Source organism: Zeugodacus cucurbitae, chromosome 3, assembly GCF_028554725.1.
Source record: "Zeugodacus cucurbitae isolate PBARC_wt_2022May chromosome 3, idZeuCucr1.2, whole genome shotgun sequence".
NCBI classification, from domain to species: Eukaryota; Metazoa; Arthropoda; class Insecta; order Diptera; family Tephritidae; genus Zeugodacus; species Zeugodacus cucurbitae.
In genome coordinates this window covers 76,595,615-76,613,512 of record NC_071668.1, presented here as the reverse complement: position 1 = coordinate 76,613,512, position 17,898 = coordinate 76,595,615, and the positions used below count along the sequence as shown (strand labels likewise).

General features: G+C 35.0%; 2 protein-coding genes across 3 annotated transcripts; one reads left to right on the top strand and one right to left on the bottom strand.

The window, feature by feature from the left end:
* Window positions 1–4,731: 4,731 nt before the first annotated feature.
* LOC105211402 (protein adenylyltransferase Fic) lies at window positions 4,732–7,541 on the top strand. The gene is made up of 6 exons (XM_011182804.3): window positions 4,732–4,890; window positions 4,962–5,764; window positions 5,822–6,168; window positions 6,229–6,432; window positions 6,538–6,675; window positions 6,750–7,541. Exons 2-6 carry the CDS (start codon window positions 5,105–5,107, stop codon window positions 7,006–7,008), a joined length of 1,608 nt encoding a protein of 535 aa, XP_011181106.2. The 5' UTR covers window positions 4,732–4,890; window positions 4,962–5,104; the 3' UTR covers window positions 7,009–7,541.
* On the bottom strand, window positions 7,519–15,239 carry LOC105211401 (peroxisomal acyl-coenzyme A oxidase 3). 2 transcript variants are annotated; one of them, XM_054226694.1, is made up of 7 exons: window positions 14,341–15,239; window positions 13,090–13,252; window positions 9,960–10,097; window positions 9,396–9,886; window positions 8,579–9,327; window positions 8,077–8,519; window positions 7,519–8,009 (listed from the first exon to the last, which is right to left on the bottom strand). In XM_054226694.1, the coding sequence occupies exons 1-7, from the start codon at window positions 14,361–14,363 to the stop codon at window positions 7,899–7,901; spliced, it is 2,118 nt and encodes a 705-aa protein (XP_054082669.1). In that variant the 5' UTR covers window positions 14,364–15,239; the 3' UTR covers window positions 7,519–7,898. The 2 variants fall into 2 exon arrangements, with proteins under 2 accessions (XP_054082669.1, XP_054082667.1); XM_054226692.1 differs by lacking the exon at window positions 14,341–15,239 and having other exon boundaries at window positions 13,090–13,591.
* Between the last annotated feature and the right edge of the window lie 2,659 nt (window positions 15,240–17,898).

Sequence of the window (17,898 nt, the reverse complement as noted above, 5' to 3'; positions counted from 1 at the left end):
CAACAATTGGTCTCCCATTGTTAGGTTGTGTCTTCACATCATTAATTAACGAAAATTATGCTTAATAGCTGAATTTCGCGTGACAAATGTGACAGGCATAGAACTAAAACAGTTCTATTAAAAAATTATATATTTTTAGCTAAAAATCATAAAAAGACTATGAGAAGAAGTGAATTCATTACTCATAAAAATAAGACGGTGCTGGCTATTAAAACCAAAATTCTATAAATACATACATACATATATGAAAGAAATCATCGCTATAAGAAATTTGCAATAAAATCATCTATTTCTTGTTAAACATAGCCAACAAACTTAAACCAACGTGTGAATTCAATCATTTATATGTTGTTATTGTTGTCAGCATCAATGAAAATATATAGCTTTGATGTAGGGAGTAAATGCCGCAAATTTTATGATTTATATTTTTGCCAGTCAAGTAATCATACAACTTAACCCTACCCGTATGACGTTCGGTCATATCGACCCGAAAGGTAAATGTTATATTGCGATCAGAAAAAAATATTGGATATGCTCAGTTCCAGATCACAAATACATAGATTGGCTGCGTGCTCAGTTTTAGGGGGGAGAGATGTTAAGTAGCGCTTTAACTAACCAGAAATGAAATGAAAATTAAAAATTATTTTAAGGTGCCCCACATCAATGCCTTCATAGATTATAAGTGAAACATAAAACAAGAAAATATAAGAAGAAAGCTCTTGTTAGAAACGAATTTGAGCTTAGTCCATTAAATCGAAATTCTATTTTTAACTTTTTTATCAGCGTGCCTCATACTTAATGCTTCACCAGCGAGGCAAATGACAAAGTTGATTTGAGGTCATTGAAAAAATTGATAATCTGGAAGATTAAAATCATAAATAGTACTATTTAACAGTTGATAAGTTGGTAAAAGTACATTGTGAGCCAAAAGTACTTGTACTTCAATATCGGAAGCTGATCCAATGAATAATCTGTAGACATGAGTTAAATAGAAAGTGGCTGTAGAATTTCGAGAAGACGAACCCACTACAATCCAGCCGAAATCTAGCTTCAATGGATCCAAGAAATATATGTTGGGTTAGGTTAGTCTGGTGGGCCAACAGGCCCCGCATAGACCAGTTATGACGATACCGGATAGAGTCCCGTCTCATATTCCCTATGTAGTACTTATCTGAAAGGATGCCAGCGCTTAGCTCGCATTTTAAAAGATGATGAGGCCGCACTAATGATATCTCCTCCAACTTACCATACTGCGGGGCCGCTAGATACCTGAAGTTTGCAGGAAATATAAAGCTTGTAAAATATACTCTTCATTCGGTCAGCATACATGCGTCTCAGTCATCTCATATGATTTCTATCTGTGGCTCTACAAAGTTCAAAAGACGTATAAAAAAGCCTAAAGTCTAAATATCATAGTTCTCCTGAGCTACCCAAATGTTTGTCAAACGAAGCACACATCCCCCTTTAAAAACAAGGTTTCATATATTAGAAAGAGATTAATCGTAATTACTGTTTAGAATTATAGGCCAGAAATTAATGGTCGAAATCGACTAGATCCCTTTGGATATATGTATGTATATATGAGAGTTTAAAACAGAAAATTGAACCAGGATTGAAAGTCAACTTGTATGCCAAAAGTTTTAACCCATCGTTAATCAAACTAACATAACATTTCCTTAAAATCCCACATTGTTCATCTGTAAATACACTTTCAACGTAAAAATACTGTAAAAATTTGTATATATGTAAATATATATGTAAAAATAACTCGACCTGCTCTAACTCGAAGTTCTCCATAATTCGAACTATTGAGTTGGCAATAGAAGTCAAAATTCATACAAATTAACTTCTGTAACTCGGAAGTCTCTCTAACTCGAAGTTTTTTTGTGGATTATGGTGATTCGAGTTAGAGAAGTTCCACTGTATGTATATATATGTATTAGTTATTTTAATTTTTACTTTTTGTAAAACAACAAATAACAACAATGCCGGTCAACCCACTAGTCTGTACCGACTGATGCTGTACGACAATTTGACAGCTTCAAAGTGTCAATTATTATCAATATTCTAATGACATGACAGACCGGTAATTCTTCACAGGCTCATAACAGTGACTGTATGTATGTATGTATATATATTGCATGTAAGTGTGGAGGCTTGTGGGAGCGCGTGTGGATGCACCAACCGCACAGTGAGACATTCAAACAGTTTACACATTTTGTTAAACATTTTTGCTCAATAAATCACTGGGGCACGAATATCGGTGAGCACTGACAGTGTCAACTGTAATAACAACAACAAATAATAAAGAAAAAAATAATTACAGCAAATAAACAAAGGCTTGAAGATACTGCCTGTTCTAAATATAGCTGCGGATCTAAGCGGATCTCTACGAAGCAAAAAGCGTTTGCGAATATAAATTAAATCACAAGGTGAAATAGAGAAAAAAAATATAATTAAATTGCCAGCAACAACAAATTATGACGTATCTTTTGCAATGGGGTGACACACCGTGGAAAGAGTTTTTGCTCGTAGCAGAGTCAAGGCAGTACGCAACGTCACTTCTGCCAGCTTATGTACATACATATATACCTGACTTTGTGGAATTCCAGCAAATTAAACCAAACTTTTGTAGAATAACTGCATTTTGTTGATTTGTGTTTTCTTTAAGCTGGTTTTTACTCACTCATGCGTGGTGCTAACACTAATGAGTCACTAACCAGTCAATAAGTCACAAACTACTCGATTCATTGAGAATAAACGTTGACGCTTTAAAAGCGATTGTTATTTTATGAAATGTAAATTAGTCTATTATAAATCATCTGAAGCGAAAACAAGCGAAAACAAGCAAAAAACATAATTTAAGCGTTTAATAAAAGTTGCTTTTCCAGCAAGCGCCGCTGTGAGATTGCTTAGCGCTTTTAAATGCGCCGTTAAGAGTTACCACTTGTATATGATGCGTTCATACATCTGTTCGTGCGACCACTTAGACTTTTTAGCTGAGATTCCCCTACGTTATCGTTCAAAAATTGGTCCCATAACCCTTATTTAACTTATTTGTTCTAATGTCATCGACTTAAATGTAGAAATTGAGCCCGCACAGCTATTTTTAGTGGATAGAAAAGTGGAGAGTACGTAAGGCTGAACCCCTAATCCTAATCCCAATCGTTGATGATTGATATTGAAACATCGCTAGTAGCTCAGACATGTAGTTCTTGATCCACATTTTCAATTCCATAAGGAGGTTTATAGGTCAAATGCCATGAAGATGTATATAAGCGATCAATGTTGACTTACACCGTTGACTACATATGTCCCAAAGATCTACCTATTTCCCTACAACCGGTTCTAAAAGGGCCAATCAAAGACTGATCTTTTATTTATTTTTTTTACAAATATTATTGGTAAAGATGTCTTAATCTAGTGTCTTTCCTTCTCTAATATGTGGTACTTTGGACTTAATTCTCATAAGACTCTATTATATATCGAATAATAATTATATATTGACTTCATGCACATTCTGTAATAGAAGTTATTTTGTAGCTAATCACATTTCTAAATAATATCGGAGTATAAGCGGTTCAAATAATAATACCCTGAACCATAAGTAAATATATACAAAACAAGAAAAAACGTTAACTTCGGCTGTACCGAAACTAATATACCCTTCACAGGTGCATTTCTTTTAGTAACTATATGTTTAAGCAAATCTAAAGACGTAAGAAAAACTAAGTAAAAAAAGAAAACATTTTACTAATTCTTTTTAGCCGGGTTGATTGCTAGAAACATTAAGGTTATATAGTTAACCGATCTGAACAATTTTTTCGGAGATTATATTATTACCTTAAGCAGTAATCCATGTCAAATTTCGTGAAGATACCACGTCAAATGCGAAAATTTTCCATACAAGCCATTGATTCCGATCGTTCGGTTTGTATGGCAACTATATGCTATAGTGAACCGATCTGAACAATTTTTTCGGAGATTAAATTATTTCTATGAACAACAACTCACACCAAATTTCGTGAAGATATGTAGTAAAATGCGAAAATTTTCCATACAAGCCATTGATTCCGATCGTTCAGTTTGTATGGCAGCTATATGATATAGTGGTCCGATATCGGCAGTTCCGACAAATGAGCAGCTTCTTCAAGAGAAAATAACATCTGCAATTTCAAAACGATATCTTAAAAACTGAAGGACTAGTTCGTATATATACAGACAGACAGACAGACGGACGGACGGTCAGACAGACGGACATGGCTAAATCGACACAGTTCAACATACTGATCATTTATATATACATATACTCTATAGGGCCTCCGAGGGGCCTTCTGGGTGTTACAAACATCGTGACAAACTTAATATACACTGTTCAGGGTATAAAAATTCCGTTCTTTAGTTATTACATAAAACAAAATCCTTTGGTTTTAAATATTTTCTCTATTCAATGAAAAATCTTTCAAATTTCAAAACAAAACTCTTAAATCCCTCAACATAGAAAACGTCTAATTTTCTCGTTTCTCTTTTCTCTGTCGTATCTTCTACGCATTTTACTCTCCCTATGCTCTTTCGTAAATATTTACGAATATGGTTACAAATAATAATGCTGCCACTTTTCTAATTGGAAACTCGTCATAAATAAAGTGTTATCAATGCAACTCAAAATTCTCTATTGCTTACAATAACAACTCATTATTTAATTTTATTTCATAAATTATATTTTTGTTGTGCTATTCAAATTAAATAAATTGCAGTTGGGAAATATTAGTTTCTTCAAATTCGCAAATTATTTACGCTGTGTGGCAACAATGGCAAAATGCTAAAATACACGTCATAGACACAGTAAAAGGAAAGTTGCAGACACAAATACAAACAGTGAACGTGGAGGTGAGTGCCAACTATTTAGCAAAACTGCTATTTTTACAAATTAATTACGCTTTAAACCGTAACATTTTCAGCTCAAAAATGCCATTTACGGAAACTATAACGGGACGGGAAACGAACGAACGCAGAAAGTGTGTAAAACAAAAACTTTATTTGCAATTTTAGTTGGCTAAAGCAGAGCCCACTAATCCTAAAAACGTACAAAGACAAATTAGAAATGGAGAATGAGTCAGTGCCAGCTGTCGTGCCCACAACCAGAAAGCGCAGCATTTGTGTGCCCTATGAGAAGTCCGTGTGCAATTTCGACGCAGTAGGCACAAAGCATAACATGAACCAAGCAACCATAGCAGCCATACGCAAAGAGGCACTACTGCAGCTGCAACAACAACAACAGCTAGCGCGCGCCTCCGTGCTATATGCTGGCTTTGTGAATCTCTGCATATTCATAGCGGGCACTAGCGTAGCTTTCATACTCTACGAATTCCTACACTTCAATCCATATGGCGCATTGTTGCGACAGACAAACAAACAATTACAACACTTGCCTGACAACCACTTCCTGCAAACGCGCGATGATTTCGCTGTTTACGCTGCGCCAGGCACGGGCGCACTCGATTTGGAAGCGCTCAAAGATATGTATGTTAAAGCGAAAGAGGAGGCGAGCACGCCAGCTTCGGCAACAAATGTGAAAGAGGCACTGGACTCATTAAAATTGGCAACGGAAATGCGCACAATGGGCAAGGACGAGAAGGCACAACGTTTATATGAGCATGCTTTTGCACTGGCGCCCAAGCATCCTGAAGTTTTGCTGCGCTACGGCGAGTATTTGGAGCATAGTCAACGCGATATTGTGCTCGCGGATCAATATTACTTCCAGGTAATTAATGAGAGGAAATATAAATATTAATATTGTTAAATTTATGTGCGACTGCAGGCACTGATGCTCAACCCAGCCAACACGGAAGCGGTGGCAAATCGCCAACGCACCGCGGCCATTGTACAATCCATCGACGAGCGCAAGCTAGAGCTGCTTGACTTGAAGCGTGACGCACTTTCTGCCGTGCACGAATCAAATGCAGCTTTGCGACGTGCAAAAAAAGAGGCTTACTTCCAACATATTTACCACTCAGTAGGTATTGAGGGCAACACAATGACTTTGGCGCAAACACGCTCCATTTTAGAGACACGCATGGCGATCAATGGTAAGTCCATTGATGAGCACAACGAAATTCTCGGTTTGGATTTGGCTATGAAGTACATCAATGCCAGTTTGGTGAACAAGTGAGTGCCTACATTTACAGAAAACTTAATTATTTAAACTAAAAAATCGTGGTTTTTCAGAATTGAGGTAACTCTGAAAGACATATTGGAGATACATAGACGGGTGCTGGGACATGTTGATCCCATCGAGGGTGGTGAATTTCGGCGCACACAAGTCTATGTTGGTGGTCATGTGCCACCCGGCCCGGGTGATTTGGCAGTGCTCATGGAACATTTCGAGCATTGGTTGAATGCGGAGCTAACGGTTTCATTGCATCCAGTCAAGTGAGTGCACGTGGAAATTATGGAAATTAAGAAATTTCTTAGAATTTAGAAGAATTAGTTTTATGCATCTTATTTGTAAAAATGTTGGATTTTGTTTGCCCACAGACATGCCGCCTTGGCGCACTACAAACTGGTGCACATACACCCCTTTATCGACGGCAACGGACGCACATCGCGTTTACTCATGAACGCTTTGCTGATGCGTGCTGGCTATCCGCCCATTATAATACCAAAGCAGCAGCGGTTAGTACATACATATTTATGCGCGCTTACATAACGGTGCGAAGAAATTAATTCGTTTTATGCATATTCAACAGGCACAAATACTATCAGTTTCTACAAGTGGCCAACGAGGGTGATATACGCCCCTTCGTACGTTTCATTGCCGATTGCACGGAGAAAACACTCGATCTGTACCTCTGGGCGACCAGTGATCTACCACAGCAGATACCAATGTTGGCGCAAACCGAGCATGAATTGGGCTATGTGGACAAGTGGGTGACACCGTCTGCTGCGGGCGTTGAGCCTACAGCACCGCCAGATAGATTTGAATCAGGTTCCGGCGAAATTCCTTAACATCTCATGTGGTTGTTGTTATTACTGTATGCCATAGAATTTAGCGGCCCTACCACTAGGGTCGTGAACGTATTAATTTAAGCGTAGAAGGTTGCATTAGCGTAAATGAAAGAAATCTTGTTTTAGCGTGTGTAAAATTGGTGTAATTTTTTGTTGTTAGTACATACATACATATTTATTACTTATATATAAGTAGATATGCAACACTTGACTGTGATCTGTTAGAAGTGTGTGGGTTCATGATAAAACTTGGCATATCGCTCCGACTATGTGAGACAAAGCAGCTTAATTAACTATATATGTATAAATATTTAAAATTCCAAATTCAAAACGAAAAACGAAAAAGTTTATATTTTAAAAATATTTTAGTGCTAATAGTGCTCCAAAATCCAAATCCTCGGCAGTAGACAATTTCAAATGCAACAAAGCCAAAAAGCTACATTTTCAAAGTGAAAGCGAAAGCCAACTGCCAAAACGTAAACGATAACCAAAAAGTAACATGACTTTCAATAACAATTTACAACAACAATGTATATATATATTTTGTATATAAAAATTTAAGTATAGACAACACAACAAATCTGTTCGTAAGTATGTATGTTAGCAACAAGGCAAAATCTTTGTTGCATACACAGTCAGTAAGTGCTAAGTAAGGCTCTCTATTGTAAAGCACAAATAATTTATGTATATATGTATATGTTTATATGTATGTCGTGTGTAAGCGAAAATCTATTGAAAGCACAAATTGCTAAAAATTTAAAAATAATTCTAATATTATTTTCTATACTCTCTATACATTGTGCAACAACACAAAAAAAATTAAATTATTGAAATTGAATAAAATAGAAAAATGATTGTATAAAATTCACAACTCTAAGTAAAAGCTAAATCTACATCTTCGACTTCTGCAAGTACTCCTTGTAAGTAACGTCACGCCACCAGCTCGGTCTTTCGAACACGCCAGGCGCCTGCACGATGGCGCGCTGCAAATGCTGGTAAATCTGCGTAAACAAACACAACAAAAAACCGTTAATTTCATTTACGCACACAAATGTCCACACCACTTACATTGCCATCACTCATGCCGAGCGGCGAGTTGAGTATGAAGTCCGTTGGCGCAATCGCATCGATCAGCGTTATGGCCTCGTTCTTCAGCACCGGCAACAGCGTCAAAATTCCCTCGTGGTAGAGTTCCGCTTGCGCTTTGTGCTGGAAGTAGCCACCTTGATAGAAGCTGCCGATGTGCTTCGTGACCAAATCGGCGCCGTAGAACGACAAGAGGGTGGCGAGCACATTTCGCTCATTCGAAGGCGGCAAGTCGTTGACGAAGCGGTGGAACACATAGTAAATTGTGCGCTGCGCGTAGATAATGGAGAGTTGTTGCGCGTTGAAGACCTGTATGTTGTTGCGTGTCTCGAATGCATTTTGTCCCTGCTTTCGTAGACTTTCGTAGCGCTGCACTGTTCTGTCCAGCTGGAAGGCCACCAACCAATTCAGCGCCTTCAAGAGATCTGCAAGTAAGACGCGTTGCATTTAATATGCGCAAGCAACAGGAAAAGCGTTTACTTACTGTCTGGTTGCAGCGCCTCCTGCGCGCTGCTTTCGGTCGCTGTTGTGCGCAATATCGCATCCATATCCTGCAAGAAGACCACAGAGCCCAAAGGTGAACTGTCGGCGAAGTTGGCATTGCTGCGTCGCAAGCTTATCAGCCAGTTGGACGCCTGCTGTATGAGCGTATTATTCTCGCCCTCGTAAGTACAATTGGCGTCGTTGTCGTTGCGCAGCTCACCCAGACCGGCGATCTTCAAGTAGCCATGACCACCGCACGCCTCGCGGCATTCTTGTATGCCGTCGCGCGCCGCCCAAGTGCACACCGGCTTGGCGGCCGAGGAGACCGCGTGTATTTCCATGCCCTTGCTGGAGGTGTCTTCGCCCATAATGGTGCGGAAAGTCAAATCCACGTTGGCTGTGCCGATCCACATCGTGAATATACGCAGCGCATAGGCGGTGGCCAGGTGTGGCAAAAGGCGATATTGCTGTGATTGATATTCGATGACAGGCCACTCTTCGTTGCTGTCTTCGGGACCGAACTGCTTGCGGCAGGCGGAGTAGCGTGTGGCGATTGTTATTGCTTTGCTGAGCGCCACATAACCTAACGAGCATATATTCACGCGTCCAGCCGAGAGCGAACCCAAGGAGGCGCCCAAGCGTTTGCGACTATCCTTGATTTTGCTCACATAATTGCCATCCGCATCGATATCACCGGTCTTCGAGAGCAAGTTCTCACCGGGGATGCGGTATTCGTTGAACATCACAAAGCTGCAATCATTTACCATAGAAATACAAATAAATATCGCGAAATTCAAACAAAACCCCGACGCGCTCACCCATTATCCAGACCATTCAAGCCGACCTTCTCTCCCAAATCGCCAACAGTCACACCGGGGTACGGCAGCAGCGTACGCTCGTCACGTATTGGCACGAGGAACGCATTCAGCCCCTGATACGTATCATCGGGCACATACAGCTGCGCATACACGATGGCGTGCGTACAAGTCTTGCCCAAATTGCCAACCCAACACTTGGCCGCCTCAAAGTCCGGAGTATGTATAATGAACTCACGCGTCTTGGGATCATAGGTGGCGCGCGTGCGCATGCCACGTGCATTGGTGCCGTGTGAGATTTCCGTGAGCGCAAAGGCGCCCAAAATTTCATTATTTGCAATTTTCGCGGCATACTTGGCCAAGCGCTCAGTGCCCAGCGAGAGAATTGTGCTCGGAAACATGCCGTTCGAGAGTGAATATTTCACGGCGAAGCTGTTCTCATACGAGAACATACCCTGTGCCAAGGCCAGTGACAGATGGGGCGCCGCGACATACTGCAAACGGTAAAGTATTGTGTGAGTAACGGTACTTGAAGTTAAGTTTGTATTTTTATTTGTGTTAACTAACGTCGCTTAATCCATAGAACTGCTTATCCCATAGTAATTGACCACGTTTGTTAGCCACTTGACGTTGACGATCCAGTGATGGTGTTTCCAATTCACGTTGAAAGTCGGGATGCTTTTCCATGAAATTCCATATGCGATGCTAAAATAAATGAGAAGAAAAATCACTGATAATATATTTTCGGTAAGTACCAAGTCAGTCTTTTGTTGTATGGGGGGAGAATTGTCGAGTTTTTCCAATTTCTTCAGTATATACGGCCGTTATATATTCACATTCTTTGATAGCGATTTGCTCACCACTTTCACATACATTTTCAAAATTATCGTCATTTATCAAATAATACCCTGAAAGCCTCATTAATATATACATATATACATTTGTTTTTGTGATATATGTATAGTATGTGCCATATAGGTAGATATGACTAAGCGGTTGATTACAAACATATTCATTTTTTTGCCCCAATAATGTATAAATTAGATAGAGGTGCTAGACAACAATAAAGTAATATTAGCATTACACATGGCAACCTACTACTGAATCTGAAACACTAAGGGTTGCGGCGTGGGTGCCTTAAAATATTGCAATCCAACTTTTAGAGAATATCCAAGGCTTCTACATTCTTTCTACCACATATTAGACTCAAAAATATACATAATTTCGATTACAGAAATTAGTCTTCAGGGGTCTTGTGACCAATGAACCCATAAGGCCTTATGAACCAGTTCTATTTGTTAAATCTACTGTCTCATAGAGTGAATTACAAACTTACCCGACTTCTTTATTTAATTTGGTAATATTTTTTTTATTAATTCCAACAAATTTTCCACCCATTCGAAAGATTGCTAAACAAATGTTCACATATTCTTATAATTGCCGATATCTATTATGTTTATTAATATTTCCACATTCTCACATACTACAAATGTATGTGAATAAGTAAATTATAGTGTGTTATAATAATCATTTCACTTTTGAAAACATGATATATGACAAATAACATTGGTAACATTTATTATTCAAACCTATTTGATAATATCCCAACGTATATATGTAATTAATAATATTAAGCACTACCCTGTAGGAAATTGTATGCTATACAATGAGAATATTTCAGATGTTACCACTATGCATGACTACAATTGAACTTCTATAACACAAAAATATATAACTCGAACTCTTGAATTGGCTATAGAAGTCGAATTTCATACAAATTACCATCAACTCGAAGTCTAACTATAACTCGAAGTTTTTTTGTGGATTATGGTGATACGAGTTAGGAAAGTTAAACTGAATCTTATATTCCAACTTTTAGAAACAACTTAATGTTATGTTTATCCAGATTTAGACATATAATAAATGCTAGTAACCTTAGAATTGTCGATAGATAAAATACAAATTTGTTTACCAATATATATTTTGTCTTTAAAGCCTCCTTCTCAGAAATATTCAATAGACGACTCAACGCTTTCATTTAAAGCTCGGAACACATCTAATTTGAGTCTTTTGATATCGCCTAGAAATTTGCTTTCTCAAAACATAAAAAATAAATAAATACTCTTTTTCGGGGTTTAGGGACCTAAGTCTATTTCGTGATTTTTTTCGCATTTGATTCAGCTCAATCATAATTAACACAAACGATTTCCTACTGGCTATTTTGTTATTTGCAATGAGGGTGTGAGTTTCCGCAGGCAAAAAATGTGTATCAGTTTGTAAATAAGCGCTAATAAATACTGTTATCACAGCTAACGCTGTATTGGTATTATTGAATGTAGGGCTTCTGCACATGTTCATTGGTTTGCTAACCGATTTGTACATTTGTCGTTAAAGTAAAGCAAATCATGTATGCATTGCAATCAAAATGCTTTTCATAGTACTAAAATATAGGCATTGCTCAGTTCAAGGGTTATCTTCGCTGATATCTTGCTTGCACAAAGTAATAAAAAGATTGCATTTACGAGTTGACGGAGGTGGATTTCAACACCAAGCGTTTATATACATATACAGAGAATCCTCTTCTAATGGACACCTCCCTTGAGCGTCATTTTTAAAGAACCAACTTTAATTTTTATAGCAAATGGCCCTCTCATAGGCGGACACCTCTCTTGGGCGGACAAAAATCGCTCGAAGGTGAGTCTCAGACCAAGAAAGGTTCCACTGTAACACCTACTCCGTCATGCTAAGATTCAAATTCGTTTCAAGACCTTATTCTTCACGTTTACCGAACACTGACTAGCTACTTTAAAGAACTTATTTAAGAATCTACGAATCTTGGTTTGAATTATGAGGAGAAAATTATATTTCGAAGTATTTGAGACACTAGCGTTGTCGATATCAGTAAGCCGGCAGAACAATTATATTTCATTTCTTAAAACTTACAGGGGAACACTTTATGCTTCGACACAGAAAGCGACTCTTGATCGCAAAGTTCTCTATTATTCTTCAGCACGTCGCAATATCGGAATATGAAAAGTTTTACATTATTTTGCATTTCAAAAAACACGTTTCACAAGTTCATTAAAGTTCCTGTAACGTCTAATTAAGACAGGTGGCTATTATAATAACAACAACACACGCGACTTAAATGACGGGGCGCATTAAAACGTCTGCTTTGTATAACTTAAAAATTATGTAATGTGGAGACATTGAACTGAAATCGGAAACAGGCACTAAAGGGACTGGAAATTATTATTGTAGAGCGTATACACTTAGAATAGATTCCGATTAACATATGTACATACAAGTGTAGGAGCTACTAACTAATATGCTGGCTATCATTGTTTATAGTTGCAACCACAGTTATAACGGACACTGATAAGCTGACTCATAAAAATGGGAAATTAATTCACAAAGTAGGTTTATCACATTTACTATCACCGCTAGAGACCCCCCCGACTATAGTTTCATCATCAAAACGCCTCTGCTTTGCTACACACTTTGTACTGACTGACCTTTGTACTCAGTACAAAACAGCAAAAATTACTTTAAATGTATTCACTGAATTGATTAACAATAATTCATATATTTACATACTCGTGGCAAAAAGTACACGCAAGCCGCCTAGCCCATATTTCAATCGCTGTTGGATTTCATAACTACTGATGTGTAAAATTTTAATTGCTTGCATGCTCACCTTTAGACGTATGTGCTCCTCACCCTCCAGGAGGACGTTCATGCGTTTGTAGCAGAATGTCGAAAGCTGACGATATTTGGTCAACGGTCCAGTCTTGAAGTCCGGGAATATGATTTTGTCCTCGTATATGTTGTCCGAATGACGCTCCTCCGGCTCGATCTCACTGGGATTTTGTAAAATGGAAAAGAATTTCATTATTGTAGCCATGGTTGCGTATCTTTTATTTGCTAGATTTCTATTCTTTGAACTAATTAAACTAGACCGAATGTGCGTGCGGTGCAAAGCTCGTTTCAAGACTGGTTTGGTGGTAACTTTGGATGGCGAAAGCAAACCACTGTGTGTTTACACGCTGCTCAACGCTCTGTCGGCGTTTATAGACGCTCTTTCGTACATTTTTTGATGACTCTCCCAAAACGCTTAAGTATAGAGCGATCAAAACAAAAAGCCAAGCTTGTTTGTATTTTCATTCAAACTGCATTTCAAGTGCGATATTTGTTTTTAGAAAGAGATTGTGTAATGTGTAACTTTTTGAAAGTAACTTGCATATTTGTGGACCACCAGTTAGTATGCCAATTAAAAATAGTTTGCATTTAGCACAATCAATCAATCAATTCTTATCAATCAGAATTATAGTAAATGTAACTATGTAATAATAATTTATACATAATATTTCGATTGAAAGTAATAGTTATCTTTTCTACGATTTTGAATAAACACGTTTAAAGCTATCATCAACAAGTTTCTTATCAATCAATAGTCTGTACAAATATAATCAATTTTATTGTTATTATGTTTAACTATTTAGTAGTATAGCGAAAAAAAAATCACAAATGAAATTAAAAAATTTTAATTTTGTTGTTAACGAGTATCTATATAACAATTTTTGTTTAATTCATTTCAATAATATTTTTTTTTAATTTATTTTTATTTTTTTATATTCTTTTTTCCTTTTATTCTTCAATTTACTATATTTTTTATTTATTTTTTTATTATCATTTTTTGCTTCATTTTATATTCTATGTTTAATTCATGTTTCTAATATTTTTTAAATATTTTTTATTTCACTCTTTAATTTACTACATTGTTTATTTATTTATTATTACTATTTTTTGCTTCATTTCATTTTATTTGTTTGTTTTAATTATTTTTAATTGCATTTTTATTGCAAATTGCACAAAATAAGTATGCATAAATCTTTTAATTGCCGTTTCCACTCACAACGCACTCCATTACACTAAGCCATTCACTTACTTGTTATTAGTATTTGCCACCATGTTGAACTTTCTGCGTTTGCACAGCAATTAACGTTTTTCTATGTATGTTACAATATTTAATTATTTTACTTATTTTTTTTTTTGTAATTATGCCAAAGCGCTATAGCACTCAAATACTAACTGACTTTACTGCGAACCGCACAGTTCGAGCACCGAAAACCAACTATTGTTTGGAAATAGAAAAATATATAGATAACATATCAGAAACACAACGCTCGCAGTTTATAACGTTCTATACAAGATTATTATACACATATGTATGTATATATGTTATGTATTTTGTACACTTTGCACCTATTCAAGGTATTTCAATTATAATAAAATGATGATAATCCGGCGATTGAAGTTAATAAGTCATATCCGCCGTTGTGTCGAAAACATTTGGCTAATTTTTAATTACATATATATAAGATATATAACAGTACATATATACGACCGATATTTACAACCATTGAACAGACATTGATCCGCAGACAGACAAAAGCAGTTGAGTGGGTACGCAGCCTGCTCACTTACTACAACCGCACTAGAATTGCACTGAGCCCTTCCTTGAATCATTAACCATGAGCTTCATCTCCTCAATGCATTTTCACTGAAACAAAGTTAATCAGAATTAAATACTATTTAGTATTAGTCATTGAGCAATTGTAGTCAGCGATTTGTAACAAATGTTCATTGTTATCACAGTAAATTGCAGGTGCGGCAGTTCTAATAGTCCTCTGTGTTGTGCAGCACGTATAAGCTTACGTGTCTTAGTCCAGTATCTCATTCACATTAAGTTTTCACTATATTTGATTAGATTCACTCTTTAAATTCAATATTGATTGCATTTAACGCGTTAACCCCGATTTTCAACGCTCTCATTCAATGTTTTTGTTTGCAACATTTTTTATTGTTTTGTTGTTTAGCAGCAACAGCAGTTGTGAGCGAAATGTCATGAACAGCTGATTGGGGTATTCAAGAGCGAGTGAAAAATTTTATTTATTTTTTTTTGTAAATGCACTTAGTTAAAATATGAGTATGGACCTATAAATTAAAATTTTTACAAAAATTTAAAAAATTAATAATTTTTTGAAGTGAACCATCGTTTTTTCTATTTAGTTGCTGATTCTTATACAATTCAATTGAAGAACTGCGAGAGATTTTTTAGTATTTTGAAAATGATCGTATTTGATTGCAGTCTGATGTGGTTGTACTATGTTTTTAAAAGGCTTGTGAATGTCCTTGTGTCCTGTATAATCCTGAAAACTCCGATATCAACTGAAATATGCCTTCAAGAGTGTTCTCCAACTGTACCACCACATCACTGCCTAAAAGTAGGCAACGTTAAAAATGCTTACGCATCTCTGCTTCTATATGCATTAACCGTCTTCTATAGTGGGTTTTAACCCATCAGAGTATAAAAAATGCCTGTTTATTTTCAGTAAATATTATTTATTTATGCTTATACATTTAATTAACATGAAACATTTCTTACAGTAGTACGTTTTTGATATATGATTCATTATTATTGTTTATGTTAATTTGAAATTGGAAAATTTTCTGCAGCTGCCGCCTAAATTAAACGTATAGAGTCAACTTTAGGCGCATACAAAACAGAATGCACTAATCAAATTGTTTATAAGTGTTCTATAAACAATATGTGTGAAATTATTATTGAAATTTAATTAGGTGTATATGCAATTAACAAATTTACCGTTAATGTCAAAAGTGTTTTTTACACATTTTTGTCGAAAAATTGAAATTTACGCTACAATTGAGGATCTTTCTTTTCATTCAAAATATAATTTACCTTTTTGCTTACCAATTTTTTTAAGACGCTGCGGCTTTTACAAAGTGCCGCCAGCAGATATTTGAAAATTTAATTTTAATCTCGTTTTTTCATTAAAATGAAAGTAGGTAACAAGTAGTCGGTAATATCAGGAGTGCTTACATTTAGTTCTAGTTAATGAAAGTTCGTTTTTTTTCGCAAATCAAAGTCAAACGCTACTTATCAACTAGCATTACTACAACACTACTAATACTTGACGCTCAGTGTTGGGCCATTACACGCTTTCTTGCTTTATTTTTTTGCGTATTTTAGACACTTACTTGCATGACTTTCCAACTCTTTCGCTTTACAGTGTATATAAAAAGCTAAAAAATTTACATTTTCTGTTTTTTATTAATTTATTTACTTATATATATGTATATGTAATGCTCATGCAGCAATCTTCATGCCGGCAAAATTTACTAGCAAACTACAGTTATAATAAATTTATTTGTTTGTATGTATGTATGTCTACTTAAAATATACTTTGCTAAATTTTTATTTTTTTTATATTTTTTATTTATGATTCGCACACATAGATACACAGCATGTATGTTTGTATGTATGCATATTATTTAATTTTGTATTTTACTAAATTTTTTTCAGCCGTTAATTGACACAAAATAAAAGTGTGAACTCTTTAGCAATATATGTATATGCATTTTCATTAAGAATTAATACTTTTATTTACTTATTTTTACAACCATTTGTTTGGGGAATTGTTAATAAACGTTTACTATCAAAATAACGCCTTTGGTTTTTAGGTTATGTGCGATGATTTTGAAATTATGCGAATTATTTTTGATTTTCGTTGATATTTGCAATAAATTTTATTGAATTAAAAACAAAAAGAAAGTGAAAATTCGTAAATTAACACTGAAAGGCTTGCATTTATTAAAAAAAAAAAATTATAAAAACAATTTTCCTGCAAAAAATATGGATTTTATTGAAAAGAAAAATTTGGATAAATATTAAAAAATAATAATAAAAATAATTAAGAATAATAAAAAAATTTAAAAATAATGAAATAAAAAAATAAAAAAAATAAAAATAAAAAATAATAAAAAAATATATAAATTGTTTAAAATTTTTTTTTTTTACAAATGATTGTTTCTTGAAACAAATAATATGGATTTTATTGAAAAGAAATTTGGAAAAATATTAAAATATTAAAAAAAAATAATAGTAAATAATAAAATATGTAAATTGTTTAATAATTTGGAAAAATATTAAAAAAATTATAAAAAAAAAATTTTAAATAATAAAATATGTAAATTGTTTAAAAATTTGGAAAAATATTAAAAAATTATAAAAAAAAATTTTAAATAATAAAATATGTAAATTGTTTAAAAATTTGGAAAAATATTAAAAAATTATAAAAAAAAATTTTTTTGAATAATAAAAAAAATTTTAAAATAATAAAAAATAAAAAATAATAAAAAAAATATAAATTGTCTTTTCAAAAAAAAAATTTTTGCACAAATTATTGTTTCTTGAAACAACTAAAATTCTCTTAAAGTTTGTGATTTTTTTCAGCGATAACAATGAAGTTATAGATTTCTAAATTATAAAATTTTTGAGAAAAAAAAATTTTTCAAATAAAATTTTCGTGAATTATTTAATTTTTATGCTTTTTGGTTTCTATTTCAACATGGAAAGTAAATTACAATTCCGTTGCTAAATTTGCTTCAAAAATAATTGCACTGCTTTTATTTGTTATACATA

Coding starts and splice junctions, on each gene's coding strand:
- LOC105211401 (XM_054226692.1), bottom strand. CDS start 13,296: ATGGCTACAATAATGAAATTCTTTTCCATTTTACAAAATCCCAGTGAG. Junction 10,098..13,089: donor AGGAGCACATACGTCTAAAG/GTGAGCATGCAA, acceptor CATTTATTTTAG/CATCGCATATGGAATTTCAT. Junction 8,520..8,578: donor GGAGGCGCTGCAACCAGACA/GTAAGTAAACGC, acceptor TCTTACTTGCAG/ATCTCTTGAAGGCGCTGAAT.
- LOC105211402 (XM_011182804.3), top strand. CDS start 5,105: ATGGAGAATGAGTCAGTGCCAGCTGTCGTGCCCACAACCAGAAAGCGC. Junction 6,433..6,537: donor GTTTCATTGCATCCAGTCAA/GTGAGTGCACGT, acceptor GTTTGCCCACAG/ACATGCCGCCTTGGCGCACT. Junction 6,676..6,749: donor ATAATACCAAAGCAGCAGCG/GTTAGTACATAC, acceptor CATATTCAACAG/GCACAAATACTATCAGTTTC.